The 24,681-nt window shown below is 40.5% G+C and overlaps 2 protein-coding genes across 2 annotated transcripts; both read right to left on the bottom strand.

Moving 5' to 3' along the window:
- Nucleotides 1–888: 888 nt before the first annotated feature.
- LOC146968501 (uncharacterized) lies at nt 889–7,727 on the bottom strand. The gene is made up of 3 exons (XM_085759244.1): nt 7,493–7,727; nt 1,420–2,328; nt 889–1,344 (listed from the first exon to the last, which is right to left on the bottom strand). Exons 1-3 carry the CDS (start codon nt 7,683–7,685, stop codon nt 1,124–1,126), a joined length of 1,323 nt encoding a protein of 440 aa, XP_085615370.1. The 5' UTR covers nt 7,686–7,727; the 3' UTR covers nt 889–1,123.
- A 2,801-nt stretch (nt 7,728–10,528) lies between these two features.
- Nucleotides 10,529–19,495, bottom strand: LOC146968500 (uncharacterized). Its single transcript, XM_085759243.1, has 3 exons — nt 19,285–19,495; nt 11,311–11,463; nt 10,529–10,554 (listed from the first exon to the last, which is right to left on the bottom strand). Exons 1-3 carry the CDS (start codon nt 19,475–19,477, stop codon nt 10,529–10,531), a joined length of 372 nt encoding a protein of 123 aa, XP_085615369.1. The 5' UTR covers nt 19,478–19,495.
- Between the last annotated feature and the right edge of the window lie 5,186 nt (nt 19,496–24,681).

Here is a 24,681-nt window from a genome sequence, read left to right as displayed (position 1 = left end):
CATTAAGCCCAAAAGTTCATAGAAAAAGATTTTCCAATTTAAAATGAATAAAACCTCAAAAAGATGTTTCCACCAAGTACAAGTATACCAGTAATTGTTATACTTTTATAAAAAAAACAATAAAAATGTAACACGTTGTGCAGTCCATATTTATCATGTTGTTATAACCTGTTAAAGTTTAGTTAAATCAACATCTCTGCAGCCCAGTGGTGACTGGTGTAGCTTTCTCCAGAAGGGACTAAACCAAACTTCAAAATAAAACTTGACTATTTCATTATTTTAGGGCCCATTCTAAGGCGTGTTCCCCAATTTTCTGCACAATGCAGCACTACTACGAACTACTAACAACATTGTAAAATATCAACACCCATCTTCTATCTCACTTCTGTAGACTCTGAAGATCACCTCACAACTGCTGCTGCTGCTGAGATACACTGCCACTATGGCTGGTGGTGTGGTAGTACTATGTGTATAGTTAATTTGGTTTCTTGAGCAATCGAACATGTCGATCACAGTATCGCGGTATGTAATGGTGTTGAAACTTGGAGCTTGGAACAACGTTGAGCGCTTTCCAGTTGTCAGAAAAATGGATGATTCATAAAATGAAGGTAAAAGTAAAGTATGCTTTATTGTCCCGTGAAGGAAAACTTGTCTTGGGCGCCAAGCCGCTACCTTGCACACATCAATTTAAATACATCATAATAGATCAAACATATCAGTAAGAACACATGGCAATTTCAATATACCAACTCATGATGCAAATGTAGTTACAAAACAAAACAAAAAAGAAAACTAAATGAAACAAAAGTCCAACGTTAATATACTTATGACATAGGATGTTAGGAATTCCTGCCCCCGAGAACACCTGGAACACACCATCAATGAATTTGAGGTAGTCATTTCATGAACAAGGCGTTTTATAGAAACAATTTCATAACTCATACGAACTTTAAATATTTTACATGTGAAATTCATTATCACTACATTGTGATGAACTGTTACAGTTCAATAACTGCAGCCTCACACACTGCTGCTGGCTTCAGTAACATTCCTGAATTTACATACACTCATATGTCTCTTCTTGCTGGACAAATCTGAGAACTGATGGCTACAAAAACTACAACTAAATGTTTTTTTCTCCTGAATGGATTCTGATGTGTTCTCTAAGCCTCCCACGTCGACTAAATTTTTTACCACATGTAGCACAGTCAAATGGTTTCTCTCCTGTATGGTTTCTTGAGTGACACTTAAGATATTCTTTTCGAAGGAATCTTTTCCCGCAGATACTGCATACATGTGGTTTCTCTCCTGTATGGGATTTCATGTGTCTCGTGAGATTCGATACTGTTGCATATGTACTCCCACACACACTACAATTCAATGGTTTCGCTTTTAAATGGGCCAGTGTGTGATTTAAACAATGTATCTGCTGGGTAAATGTTTCGCCACAAATAGCACAACCAAATGGTTTCTCTCCTGTATGGACTCTCATATGGATGCCAAGACTCTTTGCATGGCGAAATGTTTTACCACATTCAAATGGTTTCTCTCCTGTATGGGTTCTCATATGTTCATTAAGATTCCATCGTTTTCTAAATATTTTACCACAGATAGCACAGTCAAATGGTCTCTCTCCTGTATGGACTCTCATATGGTCAGTAAGACTACTTCGTTGTGTAAATTTTTTACCACAGATTGCACATAGAAATGGTTTCTCTCCTGTATGGATTCTCATATGTCCATTAAGATGCTGTCGTCTTATAAATTTTTTACCACAGATTGTACATTCAAATGGTTTCTCTCCTGTATGGATTCTCATGTGTTTGTTCAAATTCCCCTTGAGGCTAAATGTTTTCCCACACTCTGAGCAGCGGTGAGACTTCTTACCAGTCTTACATTTTTCATTACTCACATGAACAGCTTCACTGTTCAAATGTGACTCTGGTGGTCTCCAGTCATCATCACTGTCTTCAGCTTCAGGTAACGACTCAGAGACCTCATCATCTATATCTGGTTGAAGATCTTCAGGTTGATCTGAGTTCCTGGCTGGTTCAGATCCTCCACAGTCGTCTCCATCAGCCTCTATCTGTTCAGCTGAGCTGCTGGATGGAGGCTCTGCCTCAGTTTGTCTTTGATGAGGTTGTAGGGACTGAGGTTCCTCCTCCTCATCCTCACTCTTCACATGAACAGAAGTGATGGGGAACTCTGGAGTGGTCAGTAGTTCTTCCTCTTCTTCTTTAACATGTAGACTCTCTGGGTTCTCCTGGTCCAGACTAGTGGTCAACTCAGGAGGATCCTCTACTTTAATCATCAACAGCTGCTGATCACCTGCAGAAACAATGAAATACATCATAAACAACAGTGTCTTCATACTGTCACTCATATAACTGGTCTATGAACCAAAATTATCTTCTCAGTGGACACCAACAGCATCTCCTGCAGCCATGTGCACCCATTCATCAATCAGTAATCCATAAAGTCGCCCTGATCAAACAGAACCCTCCAGTTACCACCATCAAAGTACACCTCCAATAATAACTAGTAGTAATAAAGTATTGTAGACTATTAGAATCTAACCAATGGCCTGACAACGCTGAGCCCCATCAAAGCTTTCATTGAGATAGAAAATGTACAGAATGAGAAAAAAAAAAAAAGAGTACTACTATCATTATACGATTGTTATTCATTGTAGAACTTGTTGAGTGCGTCCAAAATGTCCTGTTATTACATGGTGGTTTAATCCTGAACTAGAAACTAATCTGCAAAACTCCAATCATAAAATCTGCTGCTCCTCTTTCTCTACAAACCACAATTTTGAGGTTCATTGATTTAAAGGAACTGTGTAAGAAATGTACAGCAAATAATCATTAAAAATCACTCAATATGTCACTATTTCATTTAATTTCATTTATTGTTTATTTGTTGAGGACAATGCACATTAATGAACAAACTAACGCCGTGGCGTCATGTAAGTGTGCCGGATTTGGCTCAGAGCTAGTTTCCATCTGCAGTCCTCACATTAAAAAACAGACAAGACATACCACAGAGCACAGGTAATATAATAATTAGGGATGCACCGAATATATTTGGCCGAATATTTCAAAAAAAGCAACATTCGGCCTTCGGTGGAATGAGCGAAAAGCAAGGCCGAATTTAAAAAAACTTTTTAAAGTCTGATAAATATGCGATTGCGCGACGATCGAAACGGCAGCTTAAACCCCAGCTTTATTAGTAAGTGACTACTGCTGGAAAAACAACAGCAACAAGAGCAGTGGGGGGGAAGCTGCACAGCGACCGCGCGCACCGTTGCACGTCGCTCCAAGAGCCCGGTGCGTCCTGTCTGCAGCGGAGACACGGCCACTGAGAGGACTGAGTGAGGGGACCGTTCCTGTAGCAACGCGCCTTTTAATGAATCATTTAACAACCAAACACCCTGAACAGCATGCTGTAGGCTACGAGAGGGAGAGACGGCTGCAGCAGTTAAAACGAAAGTTCCTCGTCCCAGCATGTCGCCCACTCCGTCCGTGACCGACAGCTTTTAAAACAGTGTTTCCCAACCTTGGGGTCAGGACCCCACGTGGGGTCGCCTGAAATTCAAATGAGGTCACCTGAAATGTCTAGTAGCCTAATTGATGAATTAAAGAAAATCTGACCAAGAAAGGTTAGGAACCACAAGACACTTGGGTTTTTTTGGAATGTACTTGCATAGATCTTTCAGCACTCACAATGGGCCGATATAGGCCTAAATGAAAAACTTTATATAACTTGTTGTGCTTTTTTGATGAGCAATGGCAACTGGAATATTCAAAAACTGTCAGAATAGTCAATAGACATTTACTTTCTTTGAAAATTAAGTTTAAAAAAATATTTTATATAAAATATTTTATTTGTACTTGCATAGATCTTTCAGCACTCACAATGGGCCGATATAGGCCTAAATGAAAAACTTTATATAACTTGTTGTGCTTTTTTGATGAGCAATGGCAACTGGAATATTCAAAAACTGTCAGAATAGTCAATAGACATTTACTTTCTTTGAAAATTAAGTTTAAAAAAATATTTTATTTAAAAACTTTAAAACCACTTTCGGTATTCTGTATTATTCGGTTATTCGGCCAAGCGTTTTGATTTTATTCGGTATTCGGCTTCGGCCAAAAAGTGCCATTCGGTGCACCCCTAATAATAATAATGGAAGAAAAGAAAGCAGATGACGATGCAGCTGAATGGTATGACGGCGTCCGCGGCACAACACGTCAGTTAAACAGACTGTCGCTTCTTTTTTTTTTCAATCGTTTTTGGTCAGTGTTGTTCGATCTTTTGATCCCAGTCTCGAACGAGAGCAGAGCTTTGTTTTGGTACGTGATATGAGACGAGACCTCAACGTCGTCATGTAAATTAGCGGGTTGACCCGGGTCTGGCGTTCCCACTGCATGCCGATAGGAGCCGAGCCGAGCCGAGCCGTTTGACACGGGTCAACGTGGGTCGGTGCGCCTTTCCCACTGCTACCGAAAGCCGATTGTTAGCAGGTTTAAACGTGTTTTTTGGCCAGGGGGAAAGGGGCATAAGTTTTTGTTTTGCTCACAGCGTTGTTATTTCATGTGCGGTGCCACGGCTCATCTTAAGTCGGACCGGGACACTGATAAAACTAGGAGAATGCATAAACTTGCCTTTTCAGAATAAACCTTAGGCCTTTTCTGTCACTCTTATGGTATGGTATGGTATGGTATGGTATGATTCCATATTTTTGATGCAGCATGCAGAATGAATTTTGGACTAAAATAACATTTATATCTGCCTACAATTAACACGGAGACTTCCATTTAGATAACAGCCGATTTAGTATTGATTCAGTAACATTTTTTTTTTATGTGAAATCAACTAAAATTATAGCAGCAGACTGCTTTTAGGTGAACATTGAATCAGTGTTGATTCAGTATCAGTATCATAACGAGCGCTTTCAATGTTGAATAAATGCCGGGAATCAATGCTGATTCAATGGATCTGCCTGACCATACTTCAACGTTGATTCAATTTAATTTTACTGTCCGGGATCCTGCTGCAACTTGGTTTACTAACTTGTATTCATCAGCACACCTCTGGGGACCCCAATCGTGTCTATGTAGCCTAAGATGGTGAGTTTAGATATAAATCAAAAACACCTCGCTTGTGCACATGTGAATGGCAAGATGACACAGAATCACTATGATAGGCTGACGTCCACAATGCTTTATCAGATGCTGATGCCTTAATTACTTTTAACGGCGCTTTTATCATCTTTCTACTGCAACTAATGCAGTTTAACACGTATTAGAGAGGCATGAGCATCTTTACTTTGAGACTGACACTGTAGTCCAGGCAATCTAGCTAATTTTGGACCCAAAAATAGAACTAATTGTAACAGAATGTTTTTCACCATACATCATTTCTTTGAGGTGTCCAGAACAACATACTAAAAGTCCTAAGAAATCCTAGTTGGGGAAATATGTTTAATTCTCATCAATTAAAGATTGATTTACTATAAAGTCTATGGTGCCAATAAGGCCAGACAGCCATTCACCCCAATGGGGCTATTTTTTTCCTTTACTGCTATCACAATGAAACTTTACACAATGAAAGTCATAAAATGTAACATTTTTTGTATTACAAGTTTCTTGGAAAATTAATTTGAATATGCAAATGAGCAATACAGTAATGGAATATGCCCAAAATACACCCGAATAGGCTTGTTTTTTCCCCCCTTTACTCCTACCACAATTAAACTTCACACAATGGAAGTATACATGAAAAGTAACATTTTTTGTATTACAAGTTTCTTGGAAAATTAATTTGAATATGCAAATGAGCTCAACATTAATTGCGTTATGGTCAAGAAGCCATAAAGCCGCAAGCAGCAAAAACAGGGGCCAAATAACTATGTTCTTAGTCCCGCTCATATGATGTTGAACATAACAGCATATTTAACATAACATCACACACAGTCGTTGAAACGACTTTAATGTATTCTGACTTTCTTCTGATGTTCTCTGCAAATTGGGGGAAAGTCATTAGGTAAGGCTTGTTCGCTAATAAAAAGTGGATTTAGAAAGCTACTGGAGACAAGACTGTGCAATCAATTCTTAAGGTCAATATAAGTCTTTTTGTGGCAACCAGTGACCCAGGTAAAGGGCCTTTCACACCGAGCGCGGTATGCGCTGCGCCCACCGCGAGGTACAGCGCAGACAGGCGCAGAGCAGGACGGCAGCGCTCACACATATGGCGCGAGTTGCTCAGCAACCGAACAAACAAGACAGGATTTGGGGGGGTATATGTTCGCCAGGAGCTACAAAACGACCGCTTCCAGGTGAACTTTAGCGTCAGGCTGAGCAGGGAGCAGTTTAACAGCCTGTTAGAGAGAGTTGGTCTGATCCTCAGGAGGATGACAACTCATTTCATGCATCCGTCACTTTAACTGAACGTCTGGCCGTTTGTTTTCACTCTGCAATCGGCTGATTTTTTTTTCAGACTCCACTACATCCTCTCCTATTGGACGCGCCGAGATGTCGTCACAGCGCGCTGCGGCCAGATTAAACATTTTTTAATTCGGGCGCAGCGCGCCGCCGCGGCATGCGCCCACCTTGCGTGCCGCTCAGCTCGGCGCAGAGCCGTTCGCCCGTGCGCCGTGGTAGCACGTACACAATGAATGGGTTTGCTGCCGCCTTCCGCCGCCTGCCGCGTTCGGTGTGAAAGGCCCTTTAGTGTGGCAAGTGACATCAAATTGTGCATAGGTCAAGTGTGGCAAGTGACTTCAGATTGTATGCATAGGTTAACTTACTGAATGGACATGAATGTGTTAGTTATTTGGCCCCTGTTTTTGCTGCTTGCGGCTTTATGGCTTCTTGACCATAAGTCAATTAGTGTTGAGCTCATTAGCATATTTAAAATACATTTTCTGGGAAACTTGAAATACAGAAATTTTACTTTTCATGTATACTTTCATTGTGTAAAGTTTCATTGTGGTAGGAGTAAGGGGGGAAAAACAAGGCTATTCCGGTGTATTTTGGGCATATTTGATTAGTGTATGGCTCATTTGCATATTCAAATTTATTTTCAAAGAAACTTGTAATACAAAAAATGTTACATTTCATGAATACTTTCATTGTGTAAAGTTTCATTGTGATAGCAGTAAAGGAAGAAAAAATAGCCCCATTGGGGTGTATGGCTGTCTGGCCTTATTGGCACCATAGACTTTATAATCAATCTTGGATTGATGAGAATTAAATATATTTCCCCAACTAGGATTTCTTAGGACTTTTAGTATGTTGTTCTGGACACCTCAAAGAAATGATGTATGGTGAAAAACATTCTGTTACAATTAGTCTGTCGGAAAACGCTATTTTGCCTGGACTACTGTGAGTGAGCAGAGTCTGGCAACCTCGTGTCTGGGATGTTTTGACTTTGACCGCAACAGTTTTTGGCCACAGTTTTACAGCTCCTTTAAAACTGAATCACCAACCTGTTTTGTTGAGAGCGACTCGAGGCTGCAGGAGAACATCCAGCAGGTTCCTCTGCCGCTCGATCTCCTGTCTGAAGCCCGAAGCCTCCGCCTCGTAGCCGGCTACGACTCTGTCCACGGCCGCTAAGATTTCCTGGGAGGCGGCGGTGAGTCTCTCGGTAACGAATCCTCTCAGAAACTCCACCGGAGACATTTTACTCAAACTCTCGGTTGATCCCGCCGAACGACTCTATTGTTTCCCCCAACCAGGACTCTCTCTTCCGGATTTGGGTACGTGCGCAAATATCATCCGGGTAGAAACTAGCGCACTGGAATAAGAGAGTAACGACACGCATGGTCCAATGAAGCGCCTCCTAATGGCGGAATATGGGTTTTGCAAAAGTGCCCAAGAACTGACAACTCTGCATTGTGAGTGAATGAGCAAGTGTGGTCAATAATTTAAGGACATTTCATTTCTAGGCAAGTAAAAAAACAAAACAAAACAGTTTTCTACATGAATGTTTCAATCTACATTTTATAATAAACAAATTATGAGTGTAATTTGATATGACCAAGACACCTAAAAACAAAAACACAGCAGTTTTCATCAATTTACAAGCAAGTGGGCAACACACATACATTGGAGTTCTGGGCACTTTTGCAATACCCATATCCTGCACTCAGGGCGCATAATGCTTACCACGGGAGACAATGGAAGTGTCGTTACTCTCTTATTCCAGTGTCTAGTCAACCACAGACTCAGGTTAGTGTGATTGGCCCTGTCCCATTTCTCCACACTTGGCTGAGTTTTGCTGGTGGAAGGCACATTTGCATATTATATGGGTGATTCTTCAACTATGTAGAATTTGTGTTCCTGGCCGATGTAATAAAAATGAAAACACATTTCTTGTTTTTTTTTATTTTTGGCACACTGACTTGACATCAAGATGAACTTTGAAAAATTAAAGTATAGATCTGTGATTGTTTTTTTTGCTATAACACTGTTTTTCATGTATGACTTTTGTTGTAGGCTATTTCCTTTGTCCCTGGGCCAGATTTGTGACATTCAATCCCTCTTAATATTGAATTAAATTGTGATCTAATAGTAACTTTATAGACAAGTGGTACATAAATCCCTATTTTAATGAAATGTATCATGTGTTGTAAGATATATTGTGTTTTATGTCTTTTTGATAAAAAGAACACTGTCTCTTGGGGTCTCAGTCATTTCCACCACCACACACCACAAAACGTAAATTTAGGGATGTTTTTTAAAGGCTACTTGTAATTACGGTAATAGTCATTGTTAGGAGAGCACATGGCTGGAGAGCAGAGTTGGTTCCCTGGAAGCAATTTAAACTAGAGAAAATCAAGGTAAATGTTGTGTATTTTGTGTACATTTAATGTTAGCTTTATGGCTGAGATCATCATGCCAATACAGCATGATATATATATTTAAATGTGACAGATTGTCATTTCCAACAAGACGTGTTGTGATGGAACAATCCCAAGTTTATAAATGAATTTAATTTGGATTGTATCACCTAAAGTCCTCTATATTAACTTAAATAATCATACAAATAAATAACTTCAAGTCACTGACTTGACTAAGGGAGAATGGAGGCTCTCTGCCTTCCACCTAGCCTCTCTTGGTTGATAAAGGTCAACGCCTCTGGTGTCCCTGATCGGGTCTTGGCGGCACAGCAACACAAACGCAACCTGTAACTCATAATGTTTATGACAGATAAGACTACACAACTATACGCGTCATAACATCGTATATGAAATGTAACGTTATCCACCGCTCCATGGATTGATCTCTCACCAGCTTCACTGAAAACAAATGCACATGGCCAGGAGGTGGGTTAGCAAAACAGCGGAAAAGCGACTGGACTTGCATAGTTCCCCTTTTACAAAGACTTACAGTAATTGAAGGAATGATTCAGACACACAACATGGCGGTAGAGTAATATCTTGGAAGAACAACAAGAATGCTAAGAAGAAAAACTCCGATATCATTGGAAACTATAATGAAAGTCTCTGTGATGATTCTTGGTAGATTTGAAGCTTTAATTTGATAAAGAAGCAGCAGTGGAGGATTCAAAAACAAAGAGACAAAGACCTTTTAAAATGTAATTTTCTATCTAACACATTTTAATCATTAAGCCCAAAAGTTCATAGAAAAAGATTTTCCAATTTAAAATGAATAAAACCTCAAAAAGATGTTTCCACCAAGTACAAGTATACCATAAATTGTTATACTTTTATAAAAAACAATAAAAATGTAACACGTTGTGCAGTCCATATTTATCATGTTGTTATAACCTGTTAAAGTTTAGTTAAAGCAACATCTCTGCAGCCCAGTGGTGACTGGTGTAGCTTTCTCCAGAAAGGACTAAACCAAACTTCGAAATAAAACTTGACTATTTCATTATTTTAGGGCCCATTCTAAGGCGTGTTCCCCAATTTTCTGCACAATGCAGCACTACTACGATTAACAACATTGTAAAATACCAACACCCAGCTTCTATCTCACTTCTGTACTCTGACTCTGAAGATCACCTCACAACTGCTGCTGCTGCTGAGATACACTGCCACTATGGCTGGTGGTGTGGTAGTACTATGTGTATAGTTCATTTGGTTTCTTAGAATGAAATAACATTTTTGAGTCAATATCAACATGTTGGCCACAGCCATAACACAGGCATGAGCAATCGAACATGTCGATCACAGTATCGCGGTATGTAATGGTGTTGAAACTTGGAGCTTGGAACAACGTTGAGCGCTTTCCAGTTGTCAGAAAAATGGATGATTCATAAAATGAAGGTAAAAGTAAAGTATGCTTTATTGTCCCGTGAAGGGAAACTTGTCTTGGGCGCCAAGCCGCTGCATTGCACACATCCATTTAAATACATCATAATAGATCAAACATATCAGTAAGAACACATGGATATTTCAATATACCAACTCATGATGCAAATGTAGTTACAAAACAAAACAAAAAAGAAAACTAAATGAAACGAAAGTCCAACGTTAATATACTTATGATATAGGATGTCAGGAATTCCTGCCCCCGAGAACACCTGGAACACACCATCAATGAATTTGAGATAGTCATTTCATGAACAAGGCGTTTTATAGAAACAATTTCATAACTCATACGAACTTTAAATATTTGACATGTATGCATTAAATGTTTTTTTCTCCTGAATGGATTCTGATGTGTTCTCTAAGGCTCCCACGTCGACTAAATTTTTTGCCACATGTAGCACAGTCAAATGGTCTCTCTCCTGTATGGATTCTCATATGTTCAGGAAGCTTACTTCGTTGTGTAAATTTTTTACCACAGATTGCACATTCAAAGGGTTTCTCTCCTGTGTGTACTCTTACGTGGTCTTTAAGATTTGCTTTAATTCTAAATTTTTTACCACAGATTGCACATTCAAAGGGTTTCTCTCCTGTATGGGTTCTCATGTGTCTCTTCAAAACCCAGGTTGTGCTAAATGTTTTCCCACACTCTGAGCAGCGGTGAGACTTCTTACCAGTGTCACATTCTTCATCATTTACATGAACAGCTTCACTGTTCAAACCTGACTCAGATGCTCTGGTTTCTCTCCCGTCATCATCACTGTCTTCAGCTTCAGAGAACGACTCTGAAACCTCATCATCTGTATCTGGTTGAAGATCTTCAGGTTGATCCGAGTTCCTGGCTGGTTCAGATCCTCCACAGTCGTCTCCATCAGCCTCCATCTGTTCAGCTGAGCTGCTGGATGGAGGCTCTGTCTCAGTTTGTCTTTGATGAGGTTGTAGGGACTGAGGTTTCTCCTCCTCATCCTCACTCTTCTCATGAAGAAAAGCGAGGGAGAACTCTGGAGTGGTCAACAGTTCTTCCTCTTCTTCTTTAATATGTAGACTCTCTGGGTTCTCCTGGTCCAGACTAGTGGTCAACTCAGGAGGATCCTCTGTTTTAATCATCAACAGGTGCTGATCACCTGCAGAAAAAATGAAACACACATCATGAACAACAGTGTCTTCATAATGTCACTCATATAACTGCTGTGAACCAAAATTATCTTCTCAGTGGACACCAACAGCATCTCCTGCAGCCATGTGCATCCATTCATCAATCAGTAATCCATAAAGTCACCCTGATCAAACAGAACCCTCCAGTTACCACCATCAAAGTACACCTCCAATAATAACTAGTAGTAATAAAGTATTGTAGACTATTAGAATCTAACCAATGGCCTGACAACGCTGAGCCCCATCAAAGCTTTCATTGAGATAGAAAATGTACAGAATGAGAAAAAAAAACTATGAGTACTATCATTATACGATTGTTATTCATTGTAGAACTTGCTGAGTGTGAACTAATCTGCAAAACTCCAATCATAAAATCTGCTGCTCCCCTTTGTCTACAAACCACAACTTTGAGGTTCATTGATTTAAAGGAGCTGTGTAAGAAATGTACAGCAAATAATCATTAAAAATCACTCAATATGTCACTATTTCATTTCATTTCATTTATTGTTTATTTGTTGAGGACAATGCACATTAAAGCAGAAGTAAGTGATATATTTGTGTTAATATAAGTCTTAAATAGTTGTATCTTCCGACAGCAATCACTTACATAGAGTGTTTGGACTGAAACACGGGTCTGTCAGTCACTCTGCTCTGCTCTGAGCCGAGGAGAAAACATTTATCGTATCCTACAGTTTTTATCCAATGAGGAGAGAGAATGGCATGCAGGGCTGTGTGTGCAGCCAAGGAACGCCGTGAATGTGGCGACGTAGCGACGAGGACTGTTATGGTGCGTTCAAGGAAACTCGTATTTTTCCGACCGTGAAGTGGTACCAGTTCGATCTGGTACGAGTTCACGGGTCGGAAGTTACGAGTGGCCGTTATAGTGACTTTCACTGGTAAAACAGGTCGGAAAAACACGAGTGGGTTGCCTGAAACGCTACAAAGTCGTAAGTTGTGACTTGAAGCTGTAATTTACGATTTCAAAAGCCTGCCTGGAACGCAGCATTAGCGAAAACGACCGGACCACTTACTTCTGCTTTAAGAAATAAATATTCCAAATCTTCCATGTCTAACCTGTTTTGTATTTTGCACAGATTACAAAACATGTAACAGATTTACAAAAAAAACACTTACTTCGGTAAGGGTGTTGGTCTTGGGGAGGGTGTTGGTCTTGCTCTGGCTGGGCCTGGTGCTGGGACTGGGGCACATCTGCCATGAAGTTAGCAAATAAAAGTATATCCACATTGTCAGAATCAATCAATCAAAATCAGCGGAAAACAAGAATGAACTCTGCAAAAAACGTATCTTACCATCTTGTTGGATCAGAAAGGTATACGCCATCTTCATGCTGGACAGCAATTCTTTATTTGACTGTGTTTGAGGCAGATGTGTATACACATCTGCCTCAAACTTGCCTGTGCCTTTATGTGTCCTGCTAAGAAACAATATTGGCATACAGCCCAAGGCCGAGAGTTTTCGGACCTGAAATTAAACAAATTAATTAGCACTTTTCCAATACATTATGTTACTACATTGCTCCAGATGTGGCAGTCCATCTACTATTTAAAGACCCAAGCTGGCAAAGAAAACATACACACACATAAAGTTTTCAACATTTTCAACAAATGTCAACCAAGTTATTAATGACATATAAAATATATACAGAGAAATATTCATTCATGAAGATTTCTTACATTTCAACTACCGGTGCTCAATTTTGTTGTAAAATAATTTATCAGACGTAGTGATTGTAATGAAGATGGTGTCCACTCGACATCAACTTTGAACAATAACTTCCTGTCTGCATAAAAATCTTGATTTCTTAAAGTAGTACTTGATTCATAGTTCCTGCTGTTACAGAAGTTTTTTTTTAAAGATTATCTCATGTGTAGTCTGGAATGTTGCCTACTTATGGACACACATGCATGCCCATAAGCATGCCTGCATAAAATGAAATTATCATTTCGTATTATGTATTATCACTTGATGGTCATGTGTGAAGCAATTTAATATGGATGTATGGTGTGGGTTGGTGTGGGTGGTGAGTGACACAATACACAGCATGGGTGCTATGCCTTCTGTCTGTCAACAGACACTGCACTCAATAAAAGTTTCCACAATTATCTTTAAATTCAAGCATGTGTATTCCAGATATTTGTTTGCAGACATACATTCAGAGACACAGGAAATATGGTGGGCTTACTTTTAAAAGGGGGAGAAATTGATTTTTCTGGACTGATGGAAAGAATACCCTTGACAGTCAGATGGTTGTGCATTTTATGTAAATACTTAATGTACTTTGGAGATTAATATTGATTGCCACAATGATTGCCACAATAAGTGTAGCATGAGTATTTACTCACCGCTATTTGGGCAGAGGCCACCACCCGTGACACATTTCTATTCTGGATGACCCTCGGGGCCCAGTCATCTGGAATATTTTTTTTCTTTTCCTTTTTGCCCGGCAGAGCTGCAAAACAGGACCCACAGGTTTTCCTGTTGGCCTGCTGAGGCACCTGGCAGCTTGGGCAGGGCCGGAATTTGGGTCTTGTCATTCTGAAATGGACACAATATAGAATACAGGGATCTAAACATACTTACAATATGAACAAGGAAGACATGGCTAGTCAGCATGTTAGCATATGTCAGAAAGAAGTAAGTTATGCTTAACAGAATTCTAAGATTATAAAAAGGTAGTACAGTAGTAGCTCTGGATGTTTGCTAGCTGGTCAAGTCATTTAGATGCAGAAAACACGCAAAACCTAAAGGTGCCATAAAGTGAGCTGTTTGTTTTCCCACTGTCATAAACCATTTTAAAAATACAGGCATTCCTCACAAAACCTAACTTTTAGAATTAATGCCAAATGCATATTTAGGCGTATTTCATTTGGTGCAACAACCAAGTATAATATCCATGATTTAGTGACAAAACAAAACCAACAAACAAATGTATGTGTATTATTTGATCCCAACCTGTAGGCCTACACTTGGATTGGAGATAGGGATAAGGAACCTGCAGAGAAAAACAAATCAAATCTGAATAGATCACACAACTAGATATTATACTACAATACTATGCATAACCTCAGCTTTTGTTCATTCATGCAACACACAACACAACAAAACAAAGCTATTGCCTTGCCAAACATTTAACTACATGAAGTCTCTCTCACAAAGTGTGTGTGTGTGTGTGTGTCCGTGCGTGCGTGTGTGTGTCTGTGTGTGTGTGTGTGTGTGTGTGTGTGTCCGTGCGTGCGTGTGTGTGTGTGCGCACGCACGCGGGTGGAGAGAAAGAGAGAGCTTCGAGTGGCATAAACCAGACTCTTCGTATTATGTCAGTCATATTCAGTGTGGTCCGAAATGGGCAAATACAAGAACATGTTTTTTCTGCCAACAACTTGATCGATTTGGAGGTGTTAATGCTTATTATTTCTCTTGGTAGTAGACTGTGCTGTACTTACCAGTGAATCGCGCGGGGAACTGAATCTGGTGCGTCCATATCAGTGCGTCGCAACGCACACAGTGACGTCACGCGTCGCACAGGCCAAAAATACATTCACGGTGAAAAAGACAGTCTTTATATGCTTGGCTTGCTCAAAAACAGAAAGGAATCAGCATAAATAGCAGTCCTAGTGAAGGAAACGGTGATTTGCATTAATCACAGAATTCAACATTAACCTACTTGGCCAAAATAGCCCCCAAAACATGTCTGCAGTAGGATATCTAATTTATGATTTAATTTATGTTTTATTTATGACACCCAACTGTTTTGAGTTGCAGATACAAAACCCAACTACAAAAAAAAAAAAAAAAAAAAATACAGACTCCTATCCCACTTCCTAAGATTCCGACGATAAGGGATTCGCATTCAAGTCTATGAGTGGCCCTTTGCGTTCTGGAGCAACGTCGAGGGAGAAACGGTCCCGCCCCCCTTCGTCAAAATCCGACGATGAGGGATTCGCATTCAAGTCTATGAGTGGCCCTTTGCGTTCTGGAGCAACGTCGAGGGAGAAACGGTCCCGCCCCCCTGCGTCAAAATCCGAGGATGAGGGATTTGCATTCAAGTCTATGAGTGGCCCTATTCATCGAGAAACGACCTCGAGGGTACCCCCTCCACGTCAGTATATTGACGTAAGGGGCCTTGACCAAGCGTCAACCGTTTGACGCAAAGGGGTGAGACTGTGTTGAAAAAGCACGAAACAGCAAGTTACAAAGTTGAGCTCCTTCTCCTGCTGCTGTGAAAAAAATGCATTGGGCTGAATGAGAGCAGAGAGCTTCCTGGCTGCATTTAAAAAATATTTTAAATTATTATCTAAGTCTCTTTGCATTTTTGACCAGAATTTTAGCCAGAAGACAAGTGTGGCTACAAAACTGGAGAAAATTATTTGTCTAGAGTTTAATTTGCAGAAAAAGTTAAATATTTTAAAAAGTATAAATAGTTAAAAAGAGAAATTTAAAAAAAGAGAAATGAGCCACAACAAGTAAGTAGAGGAGTTTTTTTGTGAAAATAATGCAAGCAGTGATCACCATACAAATGGTTGACCAAGGTAGGAATCGAACCCACAATCTCATGGTCACTAGACTTTGACTTTGCCTCTAGGCCACAGTGTACACACAGTTGTACAGACTGTTGTCTGTTGATGAGCTGCACTCTGTCTCACTCTGAAGTTAACGAGCCCAAAGCTGCACCTGTTGGATACACACTGTGTCAACACCAAGAAAGCTTGAGAGTCAAGCTTGAATGACTTACAATTAAAATTTCTGTGAATTTCAGGCTGAGAGCAGCAGTTTCAACATGAAGCAAGTTATCAGAAGTCAACAGAGGACGACTGGGAAAATAATTCACTATAATTGTTGTTGAGGCAAGATTTGAACCAGCAACCTTCAGGTCTCCAGACGCAACACACACCCATTATAAAGCTGAAAAAAATCAGAAAAAGTTAAATATTTTAAAAAGTATAAATAGTTAAAAAGAGAAAAGTAATGCCGAAAAAGTTCAAAAAAAGCTGCACGTTTTGATATATGAATTGTTGAAATAGCACAAAGTATGAAGGACTAGAAGAAGACCGTAAAAAGGCGGAAGAAAATGGCCGAACAGAAGAACAAGTAGCATTTCCTGATGGAAATGCGTGTGAATGCTGAAAGCAGCTGAACGCTGTTGCAGAATTAGCAAATAGTGCAAGCAGTGATCACCATTCAAATGGTTGACCAAGGTAGGTATCGAACCCACAACCTCATGGTCAGCAGACTTTCACTCTGCCTCTAGGCCACAGTGTACACACAGTTACAGAGACTGTTGTCTGTTGATGAACTGCACTCTGTCTCACTCTGAAGTTAACGAGCCCAAAGCTGTAGTTCCAGTGCAAATCAATCTTAGTGCAGTGGTATAAACAAGAAACATGTTAAACAAACCAAGATTGAAAGAGGTAAAGAGAATAGGTGGGGGCGCATATGCATTATCAAGTTTGATCATGTGACCAGACCAAGTGGTATTGGTTAAAGTTCAAAGTGGCTGACACACTAACAAGACTGCTCAGGTGGGATTTGAACCTGTGACCTAATGGTTGGATGGCAGGAACCTTATCCACTAGGCCATTCCAACACTTCTGATGAAGTAGAGGTTGAGACTTTGATGAATGTGAGATTTTTCAATGATGCTTAAAAAAGAATTTGAATGAAGTCTCTAGCAGAAAGTACGACATGAATGAGGCAGAAATCGAACCCATGACCTCATGATCAATAAACCTTTACTCTGCCACTTCGCCACAGAGAGCACAGACATAAGCATGTTGCCATTGTAATGTGATGATGTGCTGCAAACGGTGGCAGAAGCAATTAATGCGTCTCTTAACGAACACCTGTAACCAATTGAGGGTGGGGGAGGGGAGCAGAGTTCAACATCACATAACAAGATTGCTCAGCCTGGATTCGAACTAGTGACCTTGGGGTTGGCAAGCGGCCACCATACCAACTGGACTACAGACAGAGTTGTGGAGAAGTTACAAAGTTGAGCTCCTTCTCCTGCTGCTGTGAAAAAAATGCATTGGGCTGAATGAGAGCAGAGAGCTCCCTGGCTGCATTTAAAAAATATTTTAAACTAGAAAAAGCATTTCCAAGAATGGAAATGGTGTGACTGCTGATAGCAACTGAATGCTGTTGCAGAATTAGCAAATAGTGCAAGCAGTGATCACCATACAAATGTTTGACCAAGGTCGGAATCGAACCCACAACCTCATGGTCATTAGACTTTCACTCTGCTTCTAGGCCACGGTGCACACACAGTTGCAGAGACTGTTGTCTGTTAATGATCTGCACACTGTCAACATCAAGAAAGCTTGAGAGTCAAGCTTGAATGACTTAGAATGAAAATTTCTGTGAATTTCAGGCTGAGAGCAGCAGTTTCAACATGAAGCAAGTTATCAGAAGTCAACAGAGGACAACTGGGAAAATAATTCACTATAATTGTTGTTGAGGCAAGAATTGAACCAGTAACCTTCAGGTCTCCAGACCAGCAAGCTAACCACTAGGCTACAGACAGAGACAGTATGTGAGGGGTAAAGAAAACATAAGAGGATCACTGGCTTCTGCTTAAAAAAAAAAGTAAGGAATCGAACCCATGACCTCATGATCAATAAACCTTTACTCTGCCACTTCGCCACAGAGAGCACAGACATAAGTATGTTGCCATTGTAATGTGATGATGTGCTGCAAACGGTGGCAGAAGCAATTAATGCGTCTCTTAACAAACACCTGTAACCAACTGGACTACAGACAGAGTTGTGGAGAACTCTCAGCATTGGGCTGAATGAGAGCAGAGAGCTCCCTGGCTGCATTTAAAAAATATTTTAAATTATTATCTAAGTCTCTTTGCATTTTTGACCAGAATTTTAGCCAGAAGACAAGTGTGGCTACAAAACTGGAGAAAATAATTTGTCTAGAATTTAATTTGCAGAAAAAGTTGAATATTTTAAAAAGTATAAATAGTTAAAAAGAGAAAAGTAATGCCGATAAAGTCCAGAAAAAGCTGCACGTTTTGATATATGAATTGTTGAAATAGCACAAAGTATGAAGGACTAGAAGAAGACCGTAAAAAGGCGGAAGAAAATGGCCGAACAGAAGAACAATAGTGTGAATGCTTAAAAAGTAGGAAAAAATCCACACAATAACAGTAGTGGTCTCTGCAGCTATTTCATAGCTGTTGGGACCAGTGCCCGGTGCGATTGCCCGTGGCCCTAATAATAATGGAAGAAAAGAAAGCCGGTTTTGCCATCTCTGTCAACATGGGAATCAAACCCACGATCTTAAGGTCAAGATAGAGCTGATCAGACAGACACATGATCATCTTTCTATAAGCACTGATATGGTGTGTGTGTGTGTGTGTAATCACATGAAGTTACCTGTGTGTGTTAGAGTGTGGGAGAGGAGTGCACGCTTACGTGCGCATTTGTATGTTACCTGTGTGTTTTGATGTGTGTGTGTGTCTGTAACTGTAATCACATGAAGCTGGTTCATGGTGTGTGTGTGTGTGTGTGTGTGTGTGTGTGTGTGTGTGTGTGTGTGTGTGTGTGTGTGTGTGTGTGTGTGTGTGTGTTACCACTAAAAAGTTAGTTTTGGACCCTGACTGCAACTACTGCAGTTTAACATGTTTTAGAGAGGCATGAGCATCTTTACTTTGAGACTGACAGTGTGAGTGAGCAGAGTCTGGCAACCTAGAGTCTGGGATGTTTTGACTTTGACCGCAACAGCTTTTGGCCACAGTTTTACAGCTCCTTTAAAACTGAATCACCAACCTGTTTTGTTGAGAACGACTCGAGGCTGCAGGAGAACATCCAGCAGGTTCCTCTGCCGCTCGATCTCCTGTCTGAAGCCCGAAGCCTCCGCCTCGTAGCCGGCTACGACTCTGTCCACGGCCGCTAAGATTTCCTGGGAGGCGGCGGTGAGTCTCTCGGTAACGAATCCTCTCAGAAACTCCACCTCAGACATTTTACTCAAACTCTCGGTTGATCCTGTCACTACCCGATTTGCGACGCTACCCGATCTGTGACAAAACTGGTCTGGCCGCCATCTTGGACAGCTGCCTACGGCAACTCCACTTGGACAAACTTTATTTGGGCACTGCCCGATTTGCGTACATGCTTAAAGTTCTGTGAAATTAAAATACGGTACTGTGAAAATGATTAAAAAATAAAATAAAATAAAATAAAAACCGCGGAGGTCCGTCATAAGACAGCCGCGGCAGACTCGTTTATTCAGTGAGTGTTGTGGTAGTTGTGATTGTTTGTGGTTGTCATGGTGATGAGGCCGGCGAGAAAAGAGGACAGTAAACATTAAAAGTCCGTCTGTGTTCCTGTTTTCTGAGCATCAAGATCCAGACCACCACAACCCTCAATTTACATTACTAATAAAGTATTTAAAAAAATTAAAAATAAAAAGATAAACCGTCTCTGGCGACGCACATAGGGCAGTGATCCTAAGTCAATTCAACTAAGTTTGTCCAAGTGGAGTTGCCGTACGTGGCTGTCACAGATCGGGTAGCGTCGCAGATCGGGTAGCGACAGATCCCGCCGAACGACTCTCCCCTAATTCCAATCCGCCCCCTAAAGACTCAGGCCCTGAACCCTCACTGACTAAAGTGACGTCAGCTGTAAGTGACAGAGTGTGAGAGTCTGTGAGGGTCCAGATGCTGTAAGTATGAATGGAACAGCACTTACACACTCTCACGACATGTTACCTTGACAACAAAATGTTGTTGACTCCGGTCTTGGACCGATAATTTACGTACTTTCAACGCGCACAAGGTGTGTGAGGGGGACGGACTCAAAACAAAATGTTCCCGGATCAGATCTGATCAAATCATCATCAATAATCACAAACTGCACGTTAATACTGACAGTAAACTTCTTCTTTTTTTTTTCTTTCTTTCTTTTTTTTGGTTGTTGCTCCTGTCCATTAACAATAAGAGACTGGCGGAGCTCTCTCTGTCCACGTGTGTTAATTTACTTTTCTTTTTTTTTAACACTCGCGTTCCGACGGCATCTCATGTGTTTGACTTCACAACGCTATGAACTGTGGGTAATTCCCCTACCCAAAGTCAGCATCGGTGCTGACTTACGGTAAGGGGGCAGTAAGGGCTCATTCACTGACTCACTGACTTGATGATCTGACAACGGAACAGCCCTCACACACTCACGGACTTCCCGTGAACGCGCCTCTAAGTCAGTGAGTCCGTGAGGGGTCGGATTGGAATTGGGCCTCTATTGTTTCCCCCAACCAGGACTCTCTCTTCCGGATTTGGGTACGTGCGCAAATATCATCCGGGTAGAAACTAGCGCACTGGAATAAGAGAGTAACGACACGCATGGTCCAATGAAGCGCCTCCTAATGGCGGAATATGGGTATTGCAAAAGTGCCCAAGAACTGACAACTCTGCATTGTGAGTTCAGATTCAGATTCAGATTCAGCTTTATTTGTCCTTTGCAAGGAAACTTGTTTTCACCCCCGTACGCCACACACAACCTCAAGATACATATACATACATTACATTACCCACCCATACACATTAAACAGGAACACACATTTAGCGACGCAATCTATTTAGTTCTGTTATAGCCGAGGGGACGAAGCTTCGGCTGAACTTGACCCTCTTCCAGGTCAGGGACCTGTACCGGCGGCCAGATGGAAGCAGCACAAAGTACGGGTTTAGGGGGTGACTGGGGTCCTCCTGGGTGATGGTGAGTGCTCTGCGTGTTATGGCTATGGTGTTGAGGTCAGAGAGGATGGGGGTGGGGAGGCCAATGATTTTGGCAGTGAATGAGCAAGTGTGGTATTTTCAATAATTTAAGGACATTTCATTTCTAGGCAAGTAAAAAAACAAAACAAAACAGTTTTCTACATGAATGTTTCAATCTACATTTTATAATAAACAAATTATGAGTGTAATTTGATATGACCAAGACACCTAAAAACAAAAACACGGCTGTTTTCATCAATTTACAAGCAAGTGGGCAACACACATACACTGGAGTGAATGGGTTTTCTGGGCTCTTTTGCAACTGCTTACCACGGGAGTCAATGGAAGTGTCGTTACTCTCTTATTCCAGTGTCTAGTCAACCACAGACTCAGGTTAGTGTGATTGGCCCTGTCCCATTTCTCCACACTTGGCTGAGTTTTGGTGACGTTTTGCTGGTGGAAGGCACATTTGCATGGGTGTTTCTTCAACTATGTAGAATTTGTGTTCCTGGCAGATGTAATAAAAATGAAAACACATTTCTTGTTTTTTATTTTTGGCACACTGACTTGACATCAAGAGGAACTTTGAAAAATTAAAGTATAGATCTGTGATTGTTTTTTTGTTTTTTTTTTCATGTATGATTTTTGTTGTAGGCTATTTCCTTTGTCCCTGGGCCAGATTTGTGACATTCAATCCCTCTTAATATTGAATTAAATTGTGATCTAATAGTAACTTTATAGACAAGTGGTACATACATCCCTATTTTAATGAAATGTATCATGTGTTGTAAGATATATTGTGTTTTATGTCTTTTTGATAAAAAGAACACTGTCTCTTAGGGTCTCAGTCATTTCCACCACCACACACCACAAAACGTAAATTTAGGGATGTTTTTTAAAGGCTACTTGTAATTATGGTAATAGTCATTGTTAGGAGAGCACATGGCTGGAAGCAATTTAAACTAGAGAAAATCAAGGTAAATGTTGTGTATTTCGTGTACATTTAATGTTAGCTTTATGGCTGAGATCATCATGCCAATACAGCATGATATATATATTTAAATGTGACAGATTGTCATTTCCAACAAGACGTGTTGTGATGGAACAATCCCAAGTTTATAAATGAATTTCATTTGGATTGTATCACCTAAAGTCCTCTATATTAACTTAAATAATCATACAAATAAATGACTTCAAGTCACTGACTTGTAACTTTTTACAGGGAGAATGGAGGCTCTCTGCCTTCCACCTAGCCTCTCTTGGTTGATAAAGGTCAACGCCTCTGGTGTCCCTGATCGGGTCTTGGCGGCACAGCAACACAAACGCAACCTGTAACTCATAATGTTTATGACAGATAAGACTACACAACTATACGCGTCATAACATCGTATATGAAATGTAACTTTATCCACCGCTCCATGGATTGATCTCTCACCAGCTTCACTGAAAACAAATGCACATGGCCAGGAGGTGGGTTAGCAAAACAGCGGAAAAGCGACTGGACTTGCATAGTTCCCCTTTTACAAAGGCTTACAGTAATTGAAGGAATGATTCAGACACACAACATGGCGGTAGAGTAATATCTTGGAAGAACAACAAAAATGCTAAGAAGAAAAACTCTGATATCATTGGAAACTATAATGAAAGTTTGTTTACTCTGTGATGATTCTTGGTAGATTTGAAGCTTTAATTTGATAAAGAAGCAGCAGTGGAGGATTCAAAAACAAAGAGACAAAGACCTTTTAAAATGTAATTTTCTATCTAACACATTTTAATCATTAAGCCCAAAAGTTCATAGAAAAAGATTTTCCAATTTAAAATGAATAAAACCTCAAAAAGATGTTTCCACCAAGTACAAGTATACCAGAAATTGTTATACTTTTATAAAAAACAATAAAAATGTAACACGTTGTGCAGTCCATATTTATCATGTTGTTATAACCTGTTAAAGTTTAGTTAAATCAACATCTCTGCAGCCCAGTGGTGACTGGTGTGGCTTTCTCCAGAAAGGACTAAACCAAACTTCAAAATAAAACTTGACTATTTTATTATTTTAGGGCCCATTCTAAGGCGTGTTCCCCAATTTTCTGCACAATGCAGCACTACTACGAACTACTAACAACATTGTAAAATACCAACACCCAGCTTCTATCTCACTTCTGAAGACTCTGAAGATCACCTGGGCCCTCACAGCTGCTGCTGCTGCTGCTGAGATACACTGCCACTATGGCTGGTGGTGTGGTAGTACTATGTGTATAGTTCATTTGGTTTCTTAGAATAAAATAACATTTTTGAGTCAATATCAACATGTTGGCCACAGCCATAACACAGGCATGAGCAATCGAACATGTCGATCACAGTATCGCGGTATGTAATGGTGTTGAAACTTGGAGCTTGGAACAACGTTGAGTGCTTTCCAGTTGTCAGAAAAATGGATGATTCATAAAATGAAGGTAAAAGTAAAGTATGCTTTATTGTCCCGTGAAGGGAAACTTGTCTTGGGCGCCAAGCCACTACATTGCACACATCCATTTAAATACATCATAATAGATCAAACATATCAGTAAGAACACATGGCAATTTCAATATACCAACTCATGATGCAAATGTAGTTACAAAACAAAACAAAAAAGAAAACTAAATGAAACAAACAGGGATGCAAACGGGTCAGGACCAAAAAAGAGAGGAATTGTCTGGCGTGGGGGGGGGGGGTGTCCAGTAGTTCAACCCCAACCAAGTATTGAGTGCATATAGATGGACATAGTTTTCAGAAGGCCAACATTTCTATATTAAAATATTAAAAATGCTTTTTTTTTTTTTTAAATCCTTTGCAACATTTCAATTTTGGAGATACTGATTTTTAGGTCTTCACTGAATGTTAGTCATAATTATTACTATTAAAATAAACTGAATAAATAAAGACATGGGATGTTTCATTTAGTGTGTAATAATAATGTGTTAGTTTCACTTTAATTGAACACATTCTACATCGCGGAGTCGCCTCCCCTTCACCTCTGAAACGGGGCAGAGCTCCGTGGAAACACCTGCCTGACACAGCAACGTGTGTAGGGAGCCGTGCACCACAGCTCCACGGACATGCACGGGGGAAAAAACGGCGTCACCGTCGCACCGACTGCACGCGGATACGCGCCGCTTAATGAGCGCGCACGTCGCGCGTCAACATTGGAGGAAGGCTGTTATCAGTATAATCAGAGACCATGAATGAGTTCGCCTCAGTTTCACGTGATTGTCACTGTCAGCCTGTTAGAAAAACATTTTACTGACCCGAGCTGAGACTCTGAGACCCCCCCCCCCTCCCAAAAACAAAAACTCTTCGGATCTGAACGATTCACACAAGTCACCTAATTGGTCATGAAAAAAGCGAGTTTCGCTTTTCGGCGCGCTGTTTGCATCCCTGAACAAAAGTCCAATGTTTATATACTTATGACATAGGATG

This window comes from Trachurus japonicus, chromosome 18 (assembly GCF_045865225.1).
Source record: "Trachurus japonicus isolate A0001 chromosome 18, Traja_1.0".
Lineage (NCBI taxonomy): Eukaryota > Metazoa > Chordata > Actinopteri > Carangiformes > Carangidae > Trachurus > Trachurus japonicus.
Note: the sequence above shows the minus strand (reverse complement) of the source record. Positions and strands in the feature narration are given on the sequence as shown.

Coding starts and splice junctions, on each gene's coding strand:
- LOC146968501 (XM_085759244.1), bottom strand. CDS start 7,685: ATGTCTCCGGTGGAGTTTCTGAGAGGATTCGTTACCGAGAGACTCACC. Junction 2,329..7,492: donor AGTCGCTCTCAACAAAACAG/GTTGGTGATTCA, acceptor TTGTTTCTGCAG/GTGATCAGCAGCTGTTGATG. Junction 1,345..1,419: donor ATTTACCCAGCAGATACATT/GTTTAAATCACA, acceptor CATATGCAACAG/TATCGAATCTCACGAGACAC.
- LOC146968500 (XM_085759243.1), bottom strand. CDS start 19,477: ATGTCTGAGGTGGAGTTTCTGAGAGGATTCGTTACCGAGAGACTCACC. Junction 11,464..19,284: donor AGTCGTTCTCAACAAAACAG/GTTGGTGATTCA, acceptor TTTTTTCTGCAG/GTGATCAGCACCTGTTGATG. Junction 10,555..11,310: donor CGCTTTTCTTCATGAGAAGA/GTGAGGATGAGG, acceptor GGTGTGTTCCAG/GTGTTCTCGGGGGCAGGAAT.